The 23,854-nt window shown below is 43.0% G+C and overlaps 1 protein-coding gene across 5 annotated transcripts in view; it reads right to left on the minus strand.

Moving 5' to 3' along the window:
- The window catches only part of PLEKHA7 (pleckstrin homology domain containing A7), a 221,421-nt gene that overhangs the window by 87,368 nt on the left and 110,199 nt on the right, over positions 1 to 23,854 (minus strand). For 4 of the 5 annotated variants that reach the window (XM_030332040.1, XM_030332044.1, XM_030332041.1 and 1 more), the window contains exon 4: positions 4,255 to 4,338. In XM_030332040.1, coding sequence (XP_030187900.1) covers positions 4,255 to 4,338 — 84 coding nt within the window. Of the gene's footprint in view, positions 1 to 4,254; positions 4,339 to 18,410; positions 18,648 to 23,854 lie in introns of those variants that run through there. The other variant, XM_030332043.1, reaches the window with a different exon arrangement.

The raw sequence follows: 23,854 nt of genomic DNA on the forward strand, positions 1-23,854 counted from the left end.
GATACTCTTCCCAGGTACATGATAGAAATGTACTTTCTTGGTTCCTTAAAGTGGCCATTTGACTTGCTTCAGCCAATGAAATGTGAAAGAGCAGTGCACAATTCACCAAGTTCCCCTCTTCTTGCCTTTGCCAATCATGGAAGCACAGAGATGGAGCTTCCCTCAGTAAAGATGATAGAGCAGAATCCCTCAGGGGACCTGTGACGGACATGGAGCACAAGCGAGAAATAAACCTTAATTGTTTCACATCACTGAGATTGTTTGTTGTTGTTACCACAGCAGACCCTAGCCTATCCTGTATTACTGACACAGAAACTAGAATGCTCAGAGCTCATGCCCTCTGGATCCACTGATCATAGCTTTCACATTATTTCTCTTCTCCCTGCTTCCAATATGTAAGGCAGGAAATCATCTTTTGATGGGCATGCACCTGTTACACCAAGCAGCTTTGGTAAACCCCACCTGCCAACACTGGAGGAGAGGTGTTACCTGTTCACACAGTAATGCTCTAAAGGAAGCTACCATGGGGACCTGTTTGTTTTTCTTCCCATACAAGAAGGAGCCCACAATTATTTGACTAAAATCCATCTAAGATTGTCACCACGGCCCAGAGAATGACAGGTATCTGGAGGAGATTTAAGGATGAAAGGAAGAATCTGGGAGTAATTTAGGAGGGATTAGCAAGTTGTTCAGTGGTTCTTAAACTTTTACCTGAATCAGAAGCACCTGAAGGCCTGCTAAAATACAGGTTATGGAGTGCTACCTCCAGAGACTCTGATTTAGTAGGTCTGGAGTGGCGCTCAAGAATTTGCATCTCTAACAAGTTCGCAGGTGATGCTGGTGGAGAGACCACCCTGAAAACCACTGCTCTGGAAGGATTCAATTCAATTCAAGAAGCCAGAGTTGGCGGGGGTGGGGGGGAACCTAAGTGGCTTAGTTAAGCATCTGACTCTTGATATTGGCTCACGTCATGATCCCAGTGTCATGGGATCAAGCCCTGCACTGGGCTCCACACTGGCAGTGTGGAGCCTGCTTAGGATTCTCTCTCTCCCTCTCTTTCTGCCCCTCCCCTGCTCACATGCTCACTCTCTCTCTTTCTCAAAATAAATAAACATTAAAAAAAAAAAAAAAACCCAGAGTGGAGGCTCTGGTGAAAGGAGTCAATGACGCCTTAACAGACACTCTTTCGAGAAGAAAAAGAAAAGAGCCAGTTTTCCTTTTTCCACCCATATTAATCTGAGAGCTGATGTGTAAGGGACACACAAATGGTCATCTCAGTCTTTTTTCTTCACCACATAACACACTACACAACAAAATTAAGCTCCCCTAAGGGAACAAATCAGGAATCTTATTTGTTGGCATCTTTAAAACTGGGTTTCTGTGAGGTGAAATTGTGCCTCACTTACCCTTGAGAGCTCCACCAGAGGGTAAATCTGGGTGTATTTCAGGAGGAAGCAATTTAGATACTTGGCTGCAACTCCCTCTCCCACCTTATCTCCACACTCCCCTTCATAAACCTCTGCTAAAAGTCAGTCCCTCTTGCCCTCCGACCCCACCAAAGCTCATCACCCTTCCCTCAGCTGTGACTGATGGCATGCACGTGCACACTTATCTACACTTATCTAAATCCCCCCTTCCTCCAATTTAGGACCAGACACCTCAGGAAAGTCTTCCCTTTCTTTCATCCCCAACACAGTCAATCAATCACAAAGTCCGGTCAATTTTACCTCCCAAGTATCTCCAGAATCCATCTGGTGTGCTTCATTTTTCTTTCTAACTCAACTAGTATAGATCCTCCACACTCTACCCCTCCCCACCCCGTCTTTGCTCAGGTGGGGGCACCTTGACTGGACAACTGAGACAATTTAAACAACATCCCTTCCCAGGATGAAGAGGCCTCCCACAATCCCTAAGCCAGGTTAGAACCCTCTTTTATCAACTCCCATTGAACCCTATGTTTTTTCTACCATGAACATTTATCACATTTGTAAGCTCTTGTTTAATTATCTTCCCTACTCAACCATAAGCTCTTCACAAACAGGACCACATTTGTCTTGCTTGCCGCTGTAACTGCAGTCTGTCACAGCCTCTGACACAATATAGGCACTTAGTAAGTATTTAATAAGTGTAGGAATCACCACATCGGTTCATAGGAATCCTCGCTTCCTCTCAATGCCTAAAGCACATTGTGCCTGCTTCCAGGAACGTCTGGCCACCCCGACATTGCACCCACCACTTAAGCAAGCAGTCCTTAGGACATCCAGAAAATGCTATCTATAGAGGGGGAAAGTGACCCTTGAAAAAAATGAGTACCTTTTCCTTGAAAAGTGGATGGAATTGAGATTAGCTACAGAGATATTTTGGGAGGAGAAAAGAGACTACCATCTCAAAAGCGGACAAAATCGTAACAGTGAGGAAAAGGAAGTGGGGGGGGGGCAAGGGTGTTTAGTGATGGGAAGTCTGCATTTTTCCAGAAGCTTTTATTAAAGTTGGTAACTTCCCAAGTTAGGTGTTCTAATGGACTCTCCATCCAGACCTTTAAAAATGACAAGCACCTGTGTCTCTAGGATGCCTAAGGAAGGGGGCTGAGCTGACCTCCCAAGAGCTTCTGACCTTCAGGATTCTATAAACAAACTCATTCTGAATTGGAATGTGGAGAATCCACATTCTGGTTCTGTCTTTACATAGCAGTTCTATCTCCATGCCGGAGACAAGACCACCTTTATCTTCCATCCACTAATAGTATTAATGCTTTCAAAGTCAGACCCCAACTCCACACTGGCCATCAGGACCCATGGGCCACCAGCATCAAAATAATTTAGCAAGTAGGGGCGCCTGGAGTGCTCAGTCGGTTCAGCATCCAACTCTTGATTTCAGCGCAGGTCTTGATCTCTGGGTCATGAGTTCAAGGCCCACATTGGGCTCCCCACTGGGCATGAAGTCTGCTTAAAATAATGATGATAATGATTTAGTAAGTAGCCTCTGACTAGTACCAAGGGTTAGCCCTGACTAAAGAGATCAAACGGGGGTGACATCCTAGCTCTTTCTACTTCCAGTCATGCAACTTTGAGCAAGTGACTTAACTTCTTTGAGTCTTGGCATCTTCATCTTTAAAACGATGATGATGGTCTACTTCTCAGGACTATTGTGTTAAATATGTAAAACCCTCAGCACAGAGTACACATGTAAGGAATGTCGTATCATAATTATAGATTTCTAGTTTTAAAACTTCTGTAAGATAATGACTCTAAGCTGAAAATACTGAAGGAATTAAATGATGTGTTTGAAATTTGCTTCAAAATAATCCAGGTAGTGAGGGGGAGGCTACAGATGAAATAAATAAAATCAGCCATGTTTTGGAAATTGAAGATGGGAGATAATACTCTCTCTCCTTTTGCATAGGCTTGAAATTTTCCATAACCCAAAGTTTAAAGGTGTAAGTACTGAGGGAGGGAAATGCTGTAAAAATACTGATAATTTAAGATCATAGTTGGTCTAGAGATTGAACAGAAAAATAATATAAAGGGGGGAAGTGAACATCTCTATGAATTTCTCAAACAGTATCATTTTCTTCAAACAGAATGGTCTCAGATGAGCAGAAGGGAACAAAGCCACTTGCATACATTGCTCTTCCTTCATTTTTGGGAGAAGAACACATCTTGCTTGGGCTGTACATGTGTTTTTAAGTAGACAAGCCCTGGGTGGTAGAACCTACCTCGGAGCACCCCGGGGCCCTGCTGAAATAGGACTGAGGAGCAAGAAAGTCCCCACGTTGGAAAAAGCAAGCAGAAAGAACTCCAGATGTTCAGGGACAATGGATGCCCCAGCCCTCCTCCCTTCTAAGCCCTGGCTTTGGACTCTTATTTGAGGCATCTATGGGAGGCTGGTTCAGCTTGGTGTGAGGCTGTGTTTAAGGCAACTTCACTCTAGATGAGTGGGTCCTCTCAGAGCACAGTAGTATGTTAGAGGATACTTGATGGGGGAGGGTTCATTCAGGGGGAAAAGAGTTTGTAACAGGCTCTGACAGTACCAATCATGGCACAAGCCCGTATCATCTCCCCACTTCCACATCTTCCCACTTAGAGACGTCCAGAGATTAAAAAACAAAATTCTTGCATTCCACCTCATATCAACCAACCCATTCCAAGCCCCTCTATCTGGGCGAGAAAATAGTCCAACAAGCTTTGTTTTGAGCAAATGCCTTTAAACTCTCAAAACCCTGCTTGGAAAAGTAGAATATATAGAAGTACTTACTCTTCTTGAAGAATAAATTCGCTATTTTCTGGAGAAAACTGCCCACTCACAGGGTGCCTGAATGCTGTGGTCTGTTGGTTATGGCTAGAGTGAAAGAAAGAGAGATAATGAATGAGAAGTCATGTGAATGGAAAGGATTACATACACAACAACAAGTCAGTAATGTCTGAGGACCCCTGGATCATTACAGATTCCTCCCACATCGAGAGAGTGAGCCTTTCTTTTGAGATGCATTTGATCTGTCAGAATTCCATTGCATTAAAAAAACACGAACTTTTCCAGCTCAGGTGTCAAAGCCCACCTAAGACGCAGGGATTTTAACTCTAGGAAAGTCTTGGCTCCAAGAGAACACTGCATTTTCGAGAGACATTCCCCGAAGTACGTACTCCAACAAACCGAACTGTTGAGCAAAAAGTTACTTTTAGATGGCACGAGCTAAAACAAGAATGAAGGAAAGCAGACAGTACTTTCAACAGCTTCCCGAAACCATCAACCAGGGAAAGAATTCCAAGAATTAACCACCCACCCAGAAAAACTATCTTCTTAAAATTCTTCTCCCTAATATAAAATGCCTTCACCTCAATGATAGGATATAAATGCATGGGCATGTCTCTGCAACATGGCCTGCACAATTTTCAACACTGAAGAGTTTCTATCACCCTTTTGAAGTTAGGAGGGATCAGCTTCCACACCAGGCTGACAGTCACAACCAAAGTGTGTAGGTGTTTTGTGTATTCACAAAGGCTGCCTGGTTCTTTGTAAGGGAGGAGGAGCTGGCTCTAGAGTCTGCTGGTTTGCTCAATGAATAAACTAACCCAACGTCCTGCTTTTTCAAAGAATATGATTTACTTTTAAAAGTTTCCCTAATCAAAACATCACTGTTCTTTTAGAAATTTTAGAAATATAAAAAGAAAAAATGCCATCCATGATCTCACCAACCTAGAGATAAACCCGGCTATCTTCTCCTTCCCTAGTTTTTTTCTATTACAAAATAAATTGTGAGTTTGCTGTATTTAGAAATCTGTATCCTGCTTTGCTCACATCCTATTAACATAGAAATTTCCTATGTCCTTAAGACTTCTTCATTTGAAATAGCTGAGTCCATGTGTCCCCTGCTTTTTCAAAGTTCACGTTATACCACTTCACTTAGGAAAGACCTACACTGTACCTGTTTTCGCTAACAGAAAGAAATATGAGAAGAATTTTTGCTTTTACAAAAAAAAAAAAGCTGAAAAGCAAAAATAGCATTCAGTGTTTGTTTTGCAGGGAGCCCTCACAGAGGCAGCAAACACCCGAGCAGCGAGTGGCACCACCAAGCTCCCTATCTGGGAACTACACTCAGCATCTCAGCATGAAACTGCCACAGCTCTGAACTGTGTCTGTGAGCATCTGTGTTTTATCTCGATTTATTTTGTGTATCTATTAACAAGGTGTGTCCTAAGGTATCAGAAAAGCCTAAAAAGGGAAATTGGGTGGCTCAGTCAGTTAAGCATCCGACTTTGGCTCAGATATGATTTTGTGGTGAGTGAGTTCGAGCCCCAGAGATGGGCTCTGTGCTAACAGCTCAGAGCCTGGAGCCTGCTTCACATTCTGTCTCTTTCTCTCTGTCCCTCCCCCACTTGTGTTTTTTCTCCCTCCCTCCTTCTCTCTCTTTTTCTCAAAAATGAATAAATAAACATTAAAAGAAAGAAAGAAAGAAAGAAAGAAAGAAAGAAAGAAAGAAAGAAAGAAAGAAAGAAAGAAAGAAAAGCCTAAGAGGTTATTTTGGGGATCTGGGAATGCTCAAATTTTTTTCCATATAATTTATAGTAGTTGCTGCTTTACTTTACACCATTATGTCTTACAAAAAGTTTCATAGGAGGAAATTGAAGAAGATACAAAGAAATGGAAAAACATTCCATGCTCATGGATTGGGAGAATAAATATTATTAAAATGTCAATACAACCCAATCTACACATTCAATGCAATCCCAATCAAAATTGCACCAGCATTCTTCTTGAAGCTAGAATAAGCAATCCTAAAATTTGCATGGAACCACAAAAGACCCCCAATAGCCAAAGTAATATTGAAGAAGAAAACCAGAGCAGGAGGCATCACAATCCCAGACTTTAGCCTTACAAAGCTGTAATCATCAAGACAGTATGGTATTGGCACAAAAACAGACACATAGACCAATGGAATAGAATAGAAACCCCAGAACTAGACCCACAAAAGTATGGCCAACTAATCTTTGACAAAGCAGGAAAGAATATCCAATGGAAAAAGTCTCTTTAACAAATGGTGCTGGGAGAACTGGACAGCAACATGCAAAAGGATGAAACTAGACCACTTTCTTACACCATTCACAAAAATTAGCTCAAAATGCATAAAGGACCTGAATGTGAGACAGGAAACCATCTAAACCCTAGAGGAGAAAGCAGGAAAAGACCTCTCTGACCTCAGCCGTAGCAATTTCTTACTTGACATATCCCCAAAGGCAAGGGAATTAAAAGCAAAAATGAACTATTGGGACCTCATGAAGATAAAAAGCTTCTGCACAGCAAAGGAAATAATCAACAAAACTAAAAGGCAACCAACGGAATGGGAAAAGATATTTGCAAATGACATATCGGACAAAGGGCTAGTATCCAAAATCTATAAAGAGCTCACCAAACTCCACACCAGAAAAACAAATAACCCAGTGAAGAAATGGGCAGAAGACATGAATAGACACTTCTCTAAAGAAGACATCCAGATGGCCAACAGGCACATGAAAAGATGCTCAACGTCGCTTCTCATCAGGGAAATACAAACCAAAACCACACTCAGATACCACCTCACGCCAGTCAGGGTGGCCAAAATGAACAAATCAGGAGACTATAGATGCTGGAGAGGATGTGGAGAAACGGGAACCCTCTTGCACTGTTGGTGGGAATGCAAACTGGTACAGCCGCTCTGGAAAACAGTGTGGAGGTTCCTCAAAAAATAAAAAATAGACCTACCCTATGACCCAGCAGTAGCACTGCTAGGAATTTACCCACGGGATACAGGAGTACTGATGCATAGAGGCACTTGTACCCCAATGTTTATAGCAGCACTCTCAACAATAGCCAAATTATGGAAAGAGCCTAAATGTCCATCAACTGATGAATGGATAAGGAAATTGTGGTTTATATATACAATGCAGTACTACGTGGCAATGAGAAAGAGTGAAATATGGCCCTTTGTAGCAACATGGATGGAACTGGAGAGTGTGATGCTAAGTGAAATAAGCCATACAGAGAAAGACAGATACCATATGTTTTCACTCTTATGTGGATCCTGAGAAACTTAACAGAAACCCATGGGGGAGGGGAAGGAGAAAAAAAAAAAAAAGAGGTTGGAGTGGGAGAGAGCCAAAGCATAAGAGACTCTTAAAGACTGAGAACAAACTGAGGGCTGATGGGGGGTGGGAGGGAGGGGAGGATGGGTGATGGGTATTGAGGAGGGCACCTTTTGGGATGAGCACTGGGTGTTGTATGGAAACCAATTTGACAATAAACTTCATATATTGAAAAAAAAATTGTGGTTTATATACACAATGGAGTATTACGTGGCAATGAGAAAGAATGAAATATGGCCCTCTGTAGCAACGTGGATGGAACTGGAGAGTGTTATCCTAAGTGAAATAAGCCATACAGAGAAAGACAGATACCATATGTTTTCACTCATATGTGAAACTCATCTCACTCATCCTGAGAAACAGCAGACTGGGGGGGAGGGGAAGGGAGGGAAAAAGTTACAGAGAGGGAAGGAGGCAAACCATAAGGGACTCTAAAATACTGAGAACAAGCTAAGGGTTGATGGAGGAGTGGGGGAGAGGGGAAAGTGGGTGATGGGCATTGAGGAGGGCACCTGTTGGGATGAGCACTGGGTGTTGTATGGAAACTAATTTGACAAATACACACACACACACACACACACACACACACACACACACAAAGTTTCATAGGAATGCTCTACTTCCAGATAGGTTAAACCTGTAAAACAGTTTCATCATATGGATGTAAATTTTTTTTCTATAACCATTAAAAAATGTTCATTGGCCATCTGTGTGCCAGACACTGCTTTAAGTGCTGGAGATGGAGTGAACAAAAAGCCCTTCCCCCCATGGTGCTTACATTTTAGAAAGATTTACATTCTTCTACTGCTGGACATATTAGGTGCACTATACATCTTTTAGTACAGGCTTTTCCTGCAATTCAAATTATTTCCTTGGGTTAAGGTTCCACAGGTAAAATTACTTAATCAAAGGGCATGGTCATTTTTTAAGGCTCCTAATACAAATGATTAAAATGCTTTCACTGTCAGAGTCAATATATCATCTCAGTTTATTAGTGTTAAGGTATTAGCCCCATCTCCAAACTGAGCATGGGGCTACCCAGAGATTAGTAGATTTAATGAGCATAGTATAAAGGTTAAAAAAAGGGGGGAAAAGTCTCTACATCTACAAAGATTTTCTTACTCTGCCCTGGCGGCCAGCTAGAGTGTCCTGTGTTCTGGTGTCTGGGGTAAGCTGGCATTGAGTTCAGAGCCTCGTGAATTCTAATAAGCCAAATGTGAAGCGGTCAAAGCCATCAGGACAGGTTGCTCCTTGGCCCTGTGATTGTGTACTACTGCCTGCACACTTTCACCCCTCCCAACCACTCCAGCTTCCAAATTCCCAGCTCTTGGTTTGAAGCAAGTCTTTGGGAATCCTAGGACTCTCTCTGGCAGAAAACATTCAGATCTTCACAAAAAAGCAGAATTAAGGCATGAGCATCTAGAGAAGGATGAGAAGCAGGCCCCGGCAACACCTGGTTCAGAAATCCTTGCACCGATTTTAAATAAAATGGGGTGCCTCAGTCAGTTAACTGTCCAACTCTTGATTTCAGCTCAGGTTATAATCTCATGGTTTGGTGAATTTGAGCCCCATATCAGGCTCTGGCTCTACAGTGACAGTGCAGAGCCTCCTGGGGATTCTCCCTCTCTCTCTGCCCTTCCCCCGCTCACATGCATGCACTCTCTCTAAATAAATAAACTTAGAAAAATAAACTTGGGGCGCCTGAGTGGCTCAGTCGGTTGAGCGTCGGACTTCGGCTCAGGTCATGATCTCACGGTCCGTGAGTTCAAGCCTCACATCGGGCTCTGTGCTGACAGCTCGGAGCCTGGAGCCTACTTCAGATTCTGTGTCTCCCTGTCTCTCTGACCCTCCCCTGTTCATGTTCTGTCTCTGTCTCAAAAATAAATAAACATTTAAAAAAACTTAAATAAACACTTGCACCATGTTCAAGGGTTAGGCTTAATACCCCCCCCCCTTTTTTTAAATATCCAGGTTCTTTTAGAGAGTCACTTCCATTCACCAGGGAATTTTAAATTCCCTGCCTCATTGCCACCTGGAAGAAAAAAAATGCTCTGTTCACAATGGGAGTAATAATAAAGCAACAACAGCACTATCCACTATTACTTTTCAAGGATTCCCCAGTCTACAAAACCTTTCCTTATACCTCTTATCTATTAACACCATCGACCCCCATTTTATGAATGGGAAAGGGGTCAGAGAGGTTAAGTGACTTGTTCAAGTTAACTTCATCAATGGGAATACAAGCTGGTGCAGCCACTCTGGAAACAGTATGGAGGTTCCTCAAAAAACTAAAAATAGAACTACCCTAGGACCCAGCAATTTCACTACTAGGCATTTATCCACAAGATACAGGTGTGCTGTTTTGAAGGGACACATGCACCCCCATGTTTATAGCAGTACTATCAACAATAGACAAAGTCTGGAAAGAGCCCAAATGTCCATCAATGGATGAATGGATAAAGAAAATGTGGTGTGTATACACACGCACACACACACACACACACACACACACACTGGAGTATTACTCAGCAATCAAAAAGAATGAAATCTTGCCATTTGCACCTATGTGGATGGAACTGGAGGGTATTATGCTAAGTGAAACTGGTCAGTCAGAGAAAGACAAAAATTATATGACTTCACTCATATGAGGACTTTAAGAGACAAAACAGATGAACATAAGGGAAGGGAAACAAAAATAATATAAAAACAGGGAGGGGGACAAAACAGAAGAGATTCATAAATATGGAGAACAAATTGAGGGTTACTGGAGGGGTTGTGGAAGGGGGGATGGGCTAAATGGGTAAGCGGCACTAAGGAATCTACTCCTGAAATCATTGTTGCACTATATGCTAACTAATTTGAATGTAAATTTTTTAAAATTAAAAATAAAATTTAAAAAAAAGAAATAGACTTGGACCGGACGAAATTATGATTGGCGTACAAAACTTACTCATTTTATATATACATTTAACATTTTCTGTTTCATTCAAATTATTTCATGGCCTCTTATACTTTGGGAACCTTACTCATCTATAGTCTCTTACCTATTAAAAATATGAAAGGCAAGGCACAGCTTGGGAGAAAATAGTCTCAATACATACAAATACCAGAGGATTTGTATCCAGAATATAGAAAGACTTCCTACAACTCAGTAATATTAAGACAGACTATTGGTTTTCAAAATAGAAAAAACATTTCAACACGTCACAAAAGAAGATTCACAAATGACCAAACATTATCAGTCATCAAGAAAATACAAATGAAAACCACAATGAGATATCGCTATACATATACTTGAGTGGCTAAAATTTTAAAAGGTTGTTAGCAAGGGTATGGATCTATTGGAAATCTCATACATTAATGGCAGGAATAGAAAATGGTGCCAATACTTTGGAAACAACCTGACATTTTCTTATAAACACCCACTTGTATACCTTCTCTGAGGTATCTAAGAGAAGTGAAAATATAGGTCCACACAAAGCCTTGTCTTCAATAAGCATAGCAGCCTTATACGCAAGAGCAAAAAACTGGAAACAACCCAAATGTCCACCAAAAAGTAAATAGAAATACATGCTATGCAAACTATTCATGCAGTGTAATGCTACAAAGGGATGAAAAGAAATGAACTGCTTTGTTGCTGAACCACCAAAAAATTTATGCTGAGCAAATGAAGGTCAACAAGAATAAATACTGTTGTATAATTTCATTTTTATAAAACTCCAGGAAGATAAATCTAAATTACAGGTATAGAAGAAAGATCAGTGATTGTCTGGGACTAGTGGTGAAAGGTGGGGGTTGAGTGGAATGGAGTAGAAAGAAACTTTCAGAGGTGACAGAAATGTTTTGTGTTTTGTTTTTGATGGTGCTAACATGAAATGCACAGTTATCAAAACTCATCCAACTCTAAAATTACAATGGTGCATTTTATTACATGTAAATTATACCTCAATAAAGTTCAATTTAAAAATAAAAAAAAAGATAACTTCATCAATAAGTGATAAGACTGGGACATAAATCCCGGTCTTCGATTTCTAGATTTGATATTCTCTGCATGATAACCTGCTGTCCCCTTCCCTTAGGAGTCTATGGGCAGACCAGAAATCCCTAAAGACAAAGCATCAGAAAAACAGTACCATCCACTGCTATTCCCTCCCCCTCTTCTTCTGCACTTCCCTCCTTCTTTTGTGCCCAGGACCAAATTTCTGAATGACAGCACCTGTGTGGTCCTACTTCAAGGTCTGCGAGGTGGATCTCTGATAAACACACAAAGAGCAAATCTCCCATATCAACCACTTCATATATGCTGCGTGACCTTAATAGCAACTCCTGGGCTCCCCACACCCAACTTGTACTAGCTTAAATAAGCCCAGAGTTTCGGGTGAATGAATCTGGAGCTGAAAGGTTTAGACACTAAGATGAAGTTGGCATTCCAACATTAGAAGAAAGATAGATTTTTAAAGTGGACAAAAATAGAGCTGTTATTTGATCAGATCTAGAAGCAGTTCCCCAACCTTTCTTCCCTGATATAGACGCTGCCCTTTTTGCAAAAAAAAAAAAAAAAAAAAAAAAAAAAAGTTATCAACCACAGCGTCACCACTACCATTTCCTGAATTTCCATAAAGCTTTAAGTATGGTCATATTCATCATATCTCACCCTCCCACCCCCCACTGAGGTGGGCAAGGAAGATATTTTTATTCCCATGCTACACATAAGGGAACTGAGGATCTGGGTTATATGTTGTTATTGGAACACTGAATTAAAGGGAAAAAAAGGGGCTCAGACACTGAGAAAAGAGATAAACCAGAGTAATACCTCCTGAATACTGAGGTCTTAAAATATGATTATTTCTGATCAAACTCGCCCAGCTTGCTAATGGCAGAGCTTCTGGTTCAGCACTTTTTGGCGAAAGAAGTGTTAGGTACTTGGGTTATTTAATCTTCCCAAATACCCAGCGAGGCAGGCTGTGTTTCATCACACCAGACCACAGGTGAGGAAGTGAGGCTCAGAAGGGGTGGATGACCTGCCCACAATGGCAGCCAACTCCTGCGTCCTGCGTTCCTGCACACCACCACCCTTCTGGTCTCCTTCTGCTGACCCAGGCTCACCCTCACCAAACAAAGGTTGCTCAATGCTGGGTCCTTACACCCATTTGGAGATTGCAAAGTCCTTTGACTTTACCTGCTGTCCCCAACCTCAGCCCAAAAGCCCCCACCCTGCTCCATTTCCTGATTTTCTAAAATCCATGAAGAATCTCATGTCCTATCATCCTGTCTCAAGACACATTTAGCAGGCACAGACAAATCCCCTGAAATACCTGTTCTTAAACCTGAATTGCCACCTTGCTCTTTCGTAGTGATGGAGATGGCCCGGCTGGGAGCCAGGTGGCTGGTTTCAAGGGAGCACAAAAACTCTCTTTCCTCCATTCAAGGGCTTCTATCTCTCTTCAGGCTACTGAGAAAGTAAGTAACTTGGCAAATGAGGTAAAACATAAGCTAGGCTTCATTCTCAGACCCTGCTCATCCTCCCAGGAACAGCCCCTCCAAGCTGGATGGCAGCCAATCTCACCTGGGAGAGGACCAGGGAGCACAGAAGGTTGCAGGGAAGGATGATCCCCCTGAAGGCAGGCCATAGGTAACCATCCACATAAATAAGCACGTCTTCACAAGCCCTGGACCTGAAAGGAGTTGGGCTAGGCCCCAAAGAAGTCCAACAGCAAACATGAGAGATTTGACAAGAGGACAGAGTGAGGACCAGAGACATCTGGAAAACAATTTGAGCTCAATATAAGGAAGAACCTGCCTCCAATCACAGACAGGACTAGTCAAAATGTAAACAGGTCCTATAGTTTCTCACAACATTAATTTTCTATTCATACAGTTTTTGACTATAATGTGAGCAGCAAGACTCTGGTCCGTTAAATATGAAGATTCCAACTACTTAGCATGGCAATTTCTTTTGCCATAGCAAGAAGTTCTGGAGTTATGTGACTGGTGCTCAAAGCACCCTGATCAATCTGGTTTTCTGATAGTGGTGGGATTGATATGCTGAGTGTGGGACAAACCTGCACTGTCAGCATGGGCTCTGATCTGACCCAGATATAAAGAGAAGAAACACCTTAAAATGTGAGAAAGTATCCAGTCTCAAAGCTTAAGGAGGGACTCTATCAAAGGCTCTTCTCATTGGTATGCTAGCAGCATTTGCCACTCTGGCCCCTCTGGCTCATCAGTGTGGCTCCCCCAATACTGTAAGAGTATCACCTTGCAGGTCTGATGCCACAAGCAGCGTGGCCTCCAGGCTTGTTAAGGCACTTAGTATCTTTGCTCTAAGTCCCAATGTCTCAAGAAAACCAAGGACCGTCGGTAACCTAATAATGCTCCTACTTAAGTCCTAAAACTGGTAACCAAAACTCCAAGAACACAAGAAATTGCCTCCTCATCTTCTTCAGTTCCTCCTGGGGCCACAGAGTAAAGAGGTGGCAACCAAAGGCTGAAACAGCATCCTTACATCCCCTCAACATTTCTAAGTTCCTTTTATTTTAACACTTTTATAAAATTGCTCGTTTAGTACAAAGTGTCACGTGCTCGTTTAGTACAAAGTGGCATTTCCTAAGGGGACTGGGAATCTTATTGAAATGGTCTTTAGAGCTTGCACTATTTTGAAAATGTCAAGATTTTCAACAGCTCGTTACACATGAGTTCGCATTACTCTGATAGGCCCTTCTTCGAGAATCATGGGAATCAGGCCTTGATGAGCCAACATAACCTCTCTCCAAATGAAAGCCATCAACACTGCACTAACCAGCCTCCTTCAATGTCCACCCTGAGACCCAGGGTCAAAAGATCTGGGTTCAAACCAGAGCAGGCCACTTCATCTCTCCGAGCCTGAGTTCTTCCCTTTGAAAATAGGGAATAATGGGGCACCTGGGTGGTTCAGTCGGTTGAGTGACCGACTTCGGCTCAGGTCATGATCTCATGGTTTGTGATTTCAAGCCCCGCGTTGGGCTCTGTGCTGACAGCTCGGAGCCTGGAGCCTGCTTCTGATTCTGTGTCTCCCTCTCTCTCTGCCCCTCCCCAACTCATGCTCTGTCTCTGTCTCAGAAATAAATAAACATTAAAAAAAATTTTTTTTGAAAATAGGGAATAGTAATAATATCCTTCCAAAAAGTTGTTGTGAGGATAAATGAGGCACATATACGAAAGAGCCTCGCAAAATGAATGGCATACAGAAGGTTCTCAGTTAACATTTGCTGGTCCTGAACATGTGCCTTGAGTATGGCAACAACTAACAGGCAACCAAATTTTAACAGGGCACAACCAGAATGAGCCTCCTCTCCCCACCCCAGCAAACCGGGTACTCCTTCTCCAGGCTTCCCTATTTTTATTAACAGCATTATCACTATCCAGCAACCTAGGAGTCACTCTCCATTTCTTGCTCTACCTTAACCTGCACACACACTACATTACAAGCCCTGTGTCCTCAATGTACAAGACATCTCTGAATGCACCCACTTCTCCCCAGCTCTACAGCCAACACCTCATCATCTCTAGATAAGATACTGCAACAGCCTAACTGCTCTTTCTGCTTCCATCCTGGCCTCTGGACCACCCACTCTCCTCACTGGAAGCCAGATGGGTCTTTTCAAATGCAAGTTAAATCATGTCACACTTCTCCTTTAAACCCTACAATGGCTCCACATCACAGAGTAAAATTCAAGCTCTCTACCTTGGCTTGACCCTAGGTGACTTGACCCCTGACAAGCTGCATCATCATCTTGTACAATGTATGTCTTCTCTCCTCCTTCCCCATCCCGCCCCAGCCACACTGGCCCCCTTTCTGCTCCTTGAACACCAAGCTCTTCCTGACTTAACAACCTTTGTATTAGCTATCCTTTAAGCCTGGAAGCTCTTTCCCTCATACTCTCCTAACAGCCTCCTTGTCATTCAGACATTGGCAGAATTATCACTCTCTCAAAGCCCTTCCCAACCACCCACTGGGGTATGCTCCCAGTCACTTCATATCAAGTCACCCTATTTTAATTATTGTCATTTTTCTTACTTATATGTTTTGACAACTGTCAGTCTCCCTGACTAATTTGTGTATTCCAGGAGAGCACGGACCTTGTCTGTCTTTTCACTGCCCTTATTGACCTATAACAGCATCTGGCACTGTTATATTTGCTGAATGAATGAATGAGAAATGACTAAGGAGATTCCTACCTTCAAGTGCAACCATGCCTCCAAATAGGCCAGCTAAACCTACAGAAGTCAGGACGAAAGTAACAAAGAGACAAGAATCTAAAGGATCAGTAGCCATCAGAGGGCAGTGGCTTCTGCTCTTAGTGACAGAGGAAAGAAAGATGAGACACCAACATGCCAAGAACGCTTCATCCTTGGCTCTCTCCCAACATGTTACAATATAATTTGGAGAAATTAGCCCCTCCTTGCAACCCCTCCCCACCCCCGCAAAGGAGGTTAATACACTCAACAGAGAGAATCAAAGAACGGAATGCAAACACCCGAGAGGAAATTACTGAGTGATTAAAAACACACAGGAGGATAATACAAACATCACCTGTATCTCCCTTTTGTGAACTGAGAGAGTATTTGGTATGAAACCTACAATTTGGTGACTGATTATATGCTATCTCTTATACTGCTCTCTACTTACTTCATGTGTATTTGTTCTCCTCCCTCTCCCCCTACCCCCAGTGAGATCCTAAGTTCCTGGAGGGCTGGGAGCCATCATTCACTTATTTCTTGTGTATCTCTTGCAGCACAGAACAGTAATACCCATGGAGCAAGCACTTGAACTCCTTAATCTCAATAGCCTCAGCACAAACAGTACTTTCAGGGAGAGGCTGTGCAAAACCCACCTCATTTTCTGATTGCAGCAGCCCCACCCATCATGGCTCTCCCAGAGAGAGTGGGGGAGATAGGGGTCTGCAGGCCCTGATAAAAACCCCTACAGCCAGGCTGATAGACTTCACCAGCTCTGGGGAGCATGGCGACCAAGCAACAGCCTTCCCCACTCCCACAATGTCCATACCTGACTTTTATTCACATACCCAACTAAGCACAGACACTGAAATCCAGATAAACACCAGACCTACCACCTGAAGGAGCAGTCAGTACCTGCTCTCCCCATCCAAAAGTGCTAAAGGGGCAGAACCTGGCACAGACAGAGTTGGGCATAAAAGGAGTCACAAAACAACCGAGCAAACTCAAAGCTCACGTATCTTGCAAAAAGAGCTATCGTTTCCAAACTCTGGATTTAACAGACTGAAGTCTTCCAGCATAATTTGAAATGCTCTGTATTTCATTAGACTCTCCAGATGTTCTCAGATCCACTCAGTGGTCAACTCATTCCATAAATTACCTCTTCTGACCCAGTAGCCCATGCTGAAGACCTGCCTTCTTCCTGAGCTCCCACATGGGGCCCCTGTACTTAGGGTTGCTACTTGGTTAATAGGGAGTTTTAATTTTGACTTCACAGGACATCAATAACCATGAAAATATTAAAGCCAAACTCCTGACAGAATGAGGAAATCAAACCCAGATAGCCTCCTGCTCTATTTTTAAAGAAATATGGCAAAGAAGCAATGTAATAGAAGCTGAGGTACCAGCTTTGTTACTACCAAACAGTTCCACACCCCCCAGCAAACACTCAGCCTCTCTAGGTCTTGGTTTCCTCATCTGTCCAATGAGGTTAGACTCTGCATCTGCAGAGGCCACATGGGGCCTGCCAAGCATGAACCCCAGGCTGCTGTTCAGAGTCATTACAGACTGTGGTTCAAATCCCAGCTCCTCTGCACACTTGGCAGGGCACAACCTTGAATGAGTTAGTGACCTTTCTGAGTGTCGGTTTCCTTATCTGCAAAAAAAGAGAAGACAATTCCAACTCTGCAAGGCAGTTGTGAAGAGTACTGATAATGGACCTGGCCTGCAGCACTCGCTGTTTAGTTTCTGTTGTAGTTTTCTTTTGCTAGCTCTAAAACTCCACACTAATAGAGTTGTTTTGCCTTTTTCCATGTTGCAAACTCAAGCATTATTAGCCTGCCATAGGACAGCGGCTCCAGAACACATCTTCTTCCTTTCGAATTAAGGCACACTACCCGGCCTCCAGTTTAAACTTCTATTTAAAGAACTTGCCTGCCAGGCAAAGTACTTTAAGATCAGTAGGCGCCTGCCTTCAGCCCCACTTCTGTCCCTCACTGGGGTCAAGTCCCAAGGTTCAGAAAGCACAGCCCAAGAAAAACCACCTCCCCAGCAAGCTGCACTGAGTCAGGCACACACTGACAGAAGTTTTAAAACTTCACTGGAAACATTTTTGACCTCAGAGAACACCCAGCTCTATGCTTCTGTTTAATATTCTTCAGTATGTCCGGTTCAAGTGTAAAATGAGAAGGATGAACCAGGTGATATTATAGAGATCTTCCAACTGTAACATCCTAAGATGCTGAGGTTCATCTCTGACTACTGCCCGAGACAACAGACTGAACTGAAACAATACTACACAGAATTGAAACACAAAAGAATGAGGCAGAACAGCTATCCTCCCCAATCTGACTTGCCAATAGAAAATCCTTTGTAATGACATCAAGGAGGTGTACTTAATGATACTTCTGTCCTATTAATTCTCAATTAAATTGGACTGTTTGGTTTTGGGGGTTTCTTTTTAACTGCAGGCACTCCCAACCAAGCCATCAAAAACTCCCTTTCAGTCATTACTGGACTTCCATGAATCAGAAAACGCCACAGTGAATTGAGTCCCTGTGGAATCCGTACAGGACTAACCTGCTCTCCCAATCTCGCCGGGAAAGGTGGCAGAGACATTCACTCTCTCCTTGAGCTCCATGTTCAGAAGGATTGTGTCTTCTTGCCCAGCCTCAGCCTTATGAAAACCCGGGTTTCGGTCACACAGGGAAGGAGGGCCCAGCTGCCTGCAGAGGTGAGGCGGAGGCTCACAGCCCGCCTACTCTCAATTTCAGTTCTGGAGCAGCTGCTTCCCAAGGTGTTACAAATCCAGCAGCCACTTGCTCCTACTCATTCATTCTCCTTCCTCCCCAGCCCCCACGCAGTATCTGGCAACAACACAGGAACACTGTTCCAGCTCTGAGTCACCACCCCGCTTTGGCCAAGCGGAGCACCGGCTGGGGGTAAACAGGGAGGCAGGCACTTCATGTCTCCTGATTCTTCTGTCCTTCTTGGATACTGTGGGGTTGGCTGCTCCTCTAGAAGCAGGACATAAGAAACACCTCCACATAGGAGTTTTGGAGTCTGAATGAATTGCTCACTCAGTTTTGATCTGCTACCTTTTTGGGCTAAAATCAGCCCCAACACAGAACCTTTGGTGGAGAAATGATGGCTCCCTTATCACTATATCCCATGGTCAGGGCAGGGAAGGGGCTGAGTGGTTACAAGCCATCATACCCATTCCCCCTGGTAACAGTCTAGGATTCTTTCATCACAGCTTGGGATGGCTGAACTCCTCTGAGCACAGATTTAACCATGTGGCTCTCCCTCTCAGAAGAGGCTTGGAGAGGAGAATGGAGAAAAGTCAGAAAGGGAAACTAGGGCATTAAAGTGCTTTTACTGCCTGTGGCTTTAGTGCCACAGCCTCAGATCAACACTGGCTCTTGACTGCAGCCTAAGTAGGTCTACAAGTCATGACCACATGAAATATAAGCCCCATGGGACAAGGACTGTTTTCAAGCTATGTTCCAATGACTACATAGTGCCTAGCACACAGCAGGTGCTCAATATATATTGAATATATATCAAATACATACAGGAGATTTTCTTCTGAGTCTACTTGGATGTCTACATTTTTACTAAAACCTGTAATCATTACCACCATTTTTTCCCCTTTAGAAATCTCCTTATCCTTCATAATTCCTACTATTGCCTACAGTGAGTGTTCTATGAACCTTTAAATGAAGAGATGGTTTCCTTGAAACTAATGAAGCTCAAGCATTAGCACCCCTCACTTCCACAAGTCCCTTCTAAGGCCATGGAAAAGGCCCTAGCAGTGTGTTTACATGCCTTCTGAAACTTCATATATTTTAATCATTTTTTAATATGTATTTTGAGAGAGAGAGCCACAAGCAGGGGAGAGGCAGAGAGAAAGAGAGGGAGAAAGAGAATCCCACACTGAAGTGGGGAGCCCCACGTGGGGCTCAGTCTCAATGAACCTGAGCTGAAATCTAGAGTCAGGCACTCAACTGACTGAACCACCCAGGAAGCCCTGAAGTTTTAAATATTTTAAAAGAAGACCTTCTAAATTATATGAACATCAAGGCCCACAAACTATAGATGTGCCACAGTGGAATGAAATAATAAATGACTCACAAGCCATCCTGATACATCATCCTAACAAGGGCATTTGGCCTGACAAAACTTGTTTTAACTACATGGGAGATATGCCCTAGCCTACAAACACATCCTGATCGATCACAAGTCAATTGCTGTAAAGACTGGAGTAGGTTAAAGAACACAGACTCCACTTATCCAGCATTTATTTAAACCTACTATGTTCTTAGCACTCTGAGTGCTTTGAGGTAAAACAATGATTAGAACATAATTACCCCCACTGAGTAGGAGCTTATAACCCAACAGAATAGACCGATACAGTCATAAATAGATACAAAAAGTATATATTTTGTATATTAAATGTAAATAATACAAATCTATAACTACAGATCAGACTGGGTACCATAATATAAAAGTAAAGGAAGGCACATCTATTTGCTAGGTATTGAGCTGCCAAGTACAACAACCCTAGAAGGTAAATCACTTTATCCCCATTTTGCACAGAAGATATTGAAGCTCAAAGGGATCAAGTGCCATCCCACGGCCACATAACCAGTAACTGGCAAGGTCAGAATTCAAGTCCTGAACTACCTGACTCCAAAGTATGGGCCTCTTCTCAGCAGCTACATTTTAATCAATGGCCAGTGGCTCCACAGAATCTCCAAAATGTCTGGAGAGACATGCTGGCTTCAGAGGTAGAGGAACCACATCAAGCAGCAGCAGAGATGGGCAAGTTTCCAAAGTCCACACTCTTGGGAGTGGAGGAACAGGAAGTGCCATGAGCTTATTCACCAGGTATATAGATATAGCCTCCGTTCGCCAGGCAACACCCTAGAAGGGATCATTGGCAGCTGCCTGGGAGCCAGAAGAGGCCTCATGAGAGACTCCTACCCTATGGCCCTGCCTACAGACTCCCTTGTCCTTGTTGCCAGATGGATCATGCTGGAGCACAGCAAACATTCCATTATCTCCTGCTAGACACCACCCTCCTCACTTCGAAAGCCTCCTTACCTCTTACCACTTCTCTCTAGTTTGGCTTCTGCCAGATGCAACTGTTCCCCAGTCCCCTTGGGCTACCCTTGGGCTACCCTTGGGCTTTGGCTGCTGTTGTTGTCTTCCCTAGTGGATTCTGTCCAACCATCAAGGCCCCTTCTTCTTCCAGCAGTCCTTCCTGATCACTCTGAACCATGCTACTTCTTTCCTTCCTCAACACTGTCAGCACTGAAGGCTCACAGTCTTTATGAAGCAATTATACATCCCAATGACTCTCCCCATTTTACCTTCCAAAAATTACTGTGTTATAGAAGGCTGAAAAAAGCAGAAGTTCAGGGCACCTGGATGGCTCAGTCGGTTCAGTATTTGACTTCGGTTTAGGTCATGATCTCGTGGTTCGTGAGTTTGAGCCCTGCATCAGGCTCGTGCTGACACTTTGGAGCCTGGAGCCTGCTTCGGATTCTGTGTCTCCCACTCCCTCTGCCCCTCCCCTGATCTCTCTGCCTCTCTCTCAAAAATAAACATTAAAAAAATGTTTTTAATAAATAAATAAATAAACAAATATAAAAAAGGAGAAGTTCCCTTTCTTCCCTCCAATTCTGTGTCAATCTCAGGAGCAATACCTTGACTAGTCTCTTGAGTATCGTTTGGTTTTTTTGCCTTTCTGAAACTTTTAAATGCATTTTAAATTTTACATACACGTCTTTTTAGAAAAAAAATACATACATAGAATAAAATTGTATGTATTATTCCATAGCTTCCCTAGGACCCTGCACGAGACAAGACCAGCCCAGCCCAACCTATAGACGGAGATGACCTAGGAGCCCATCCATATGTCAGTTTGTCCCAAACATGTATTAGAGGTTTCAAATTGATGACCTGCAAACCCATTTGTCTCCAAAATTAATTTTATTTGAGCCACTACAGATTATTTAAATTGAGTCAAAGTTTAAAAGTAGGAACATTTCAGGGTGCCTGGTTGGCACAGTTGGCTAAGTGTTCAACTCTTAGTTTCAGCTCAGGTCATGATCTCCCAGTCATGGGATTGAGCCCTGCGTTGGGCTCTGCTCTGTAAGTGCAGAACCTGATTGGGATTCTCCCTCTGTCTCTGTCCGTCAAAATAAATAAATAAAGTTTTTAAAAGGCATTAAAAAATATGAACACTTCATATAAAAATCTAGCTTGCTTTGGAAAAACCAAAACTGTGGCAACAATGGGCCACCATGAGAAGTGGAATGGCCCTTCTAGTTCAGTGCAGTCCCTACCACTCCCTACTGCTTCTCAATGTTGAGACTGTACACCTAGCACTATTTATCATCACACCTGTATTTCTTTTTTTTTTAATGTTTATTTATTTTTGAGAGATAGAGCATAAGCAGGGGAGTGGCAGAGAGAGAGGGAGAGAGAGAATCCAAAACAGGCTCTGCATTATCAGTGCAAAGCCCAATGCAGGGCTCAAATTCAGGAACTGTGAGATCATGACCTAAGCCAGAGTCAGACGCTCAACCGACTGAGCCACTCAGGAGTCCCACACCTATATTTCTAATTTACCTACAGGACAGCAATTTCTTTGTACCCATATTTCAACCAAAATGGAGAAAATCAAAGATAAACAGAATAGGCTGAGTATTCCAAAAACAAATTGGAGAGCATAAACATAATCAACTTTTTTGTTATCCACTACAAACATTGAGTTTTTGTACTATTTTGGACCACCACCACTGATTCTAGAAAAGCTCTTCCTTTGAGGAAGGAGACCTGTTTTATTTATTTATTTTTTAATTTTTTTTTATGTTTATTTATTTTTGACAGAGAGAGAGAGAGAGAGAGAGAGAGAGACAGAGCATGAGCATGAGCAGGGGAGGGGCAGAGAGAGAGAGGGAGACACAGAATCTGAAACAGGCTCCAGGCTCTGAGCTGTCAGCACAGAGCCTGACGCAGGGCTCGAACTCACAGACCGCGAGATCATGACCTGAGCCGAAGTCAGACGCTCAACCGACTGAGCCACCCAGGCGCCCCCAGGAGACCTGTTTTAAAGAATGAAGATTGCTTGCATAAGAGTGAGAACTGAAAGAAGATGGCAAACAGAGGCCACAAAATGTCCCTCTCACATTAAAAAGAAAAGAAAAGAAAAAGGTTTTAGAAGAAGATTCTTCCTAACAATAATGGCAAGTGAACTTGTCCTTAGCCTTCCCTGTAGGGTCTCCTGAAAAAAGTAAGACCCAAGATAGCCAACAGACTATTTTTTTCCACAGAGTGAAAAACCCAAAGAGGCACTGTCAATAAAGGTCCCTAAAGAATCCAAAGGAAGAGAGGTACCAGTGGCCGCAACTGCTTATGGAGACCCACAGGGCCAATGATAGCAGGTGGGGCTCCTGCAACAGAAAAGCATCTGACCAAGTGATGCCTGGGACAAGGTCACAGATCTCTTTCAACCTGAAAAATGCACATTCTGCTGTGGTGTTTAGAGCATAAGCCCTGGAGTCCAGACCTCAATAGTCACCCATATCACAGATAAGGAAACTGCTCCAGAAAGCAACTTTGAAACATTGCCACCGTCTTTTAAAAATAACATTCAGGGGGTGCCTGGCTGGCTCGGTCAGTAGAACATGCAACTCTTAATCTCAGGGTCATGAGCTCAAGCCCCAGGTTGGGCATGGAGCCTTTAATCATCATCCGGAATCTTAAAAGGCCCACACTTACTAGATGAGACCAGAATGATACTGCCTTACTTGCTCCCTCTAATGGTATGTGACATAAGGATATTCATTCATTCATGTAACAAATATTTGAGAGCCAAATACATGCCAATCCCATATTATACTATGTGAGTAATCAAGAAGAGAGTGGAAACATGTAATAAATAACTTAGTCTCTGCATCCTGTCAAAGGTGAACAAAAGGGTAGAGTTTTTCAGATTTTCAGATTCATGAATC

Source organism: Lynx canadensis, chromosome D1 (assembly GCF_007474595.2).
Source record: "Lynx canadensis isolate LIC74 chromosome D1, mLynCan4.pri.v2, whole genome shotgun sequence".
Classification (NCBI taxonomy): Eukaryota; Metazoa; Chordata; class Mammalia; order Carnivora; family Felidae; genus Lynx; species Lynx canadensis.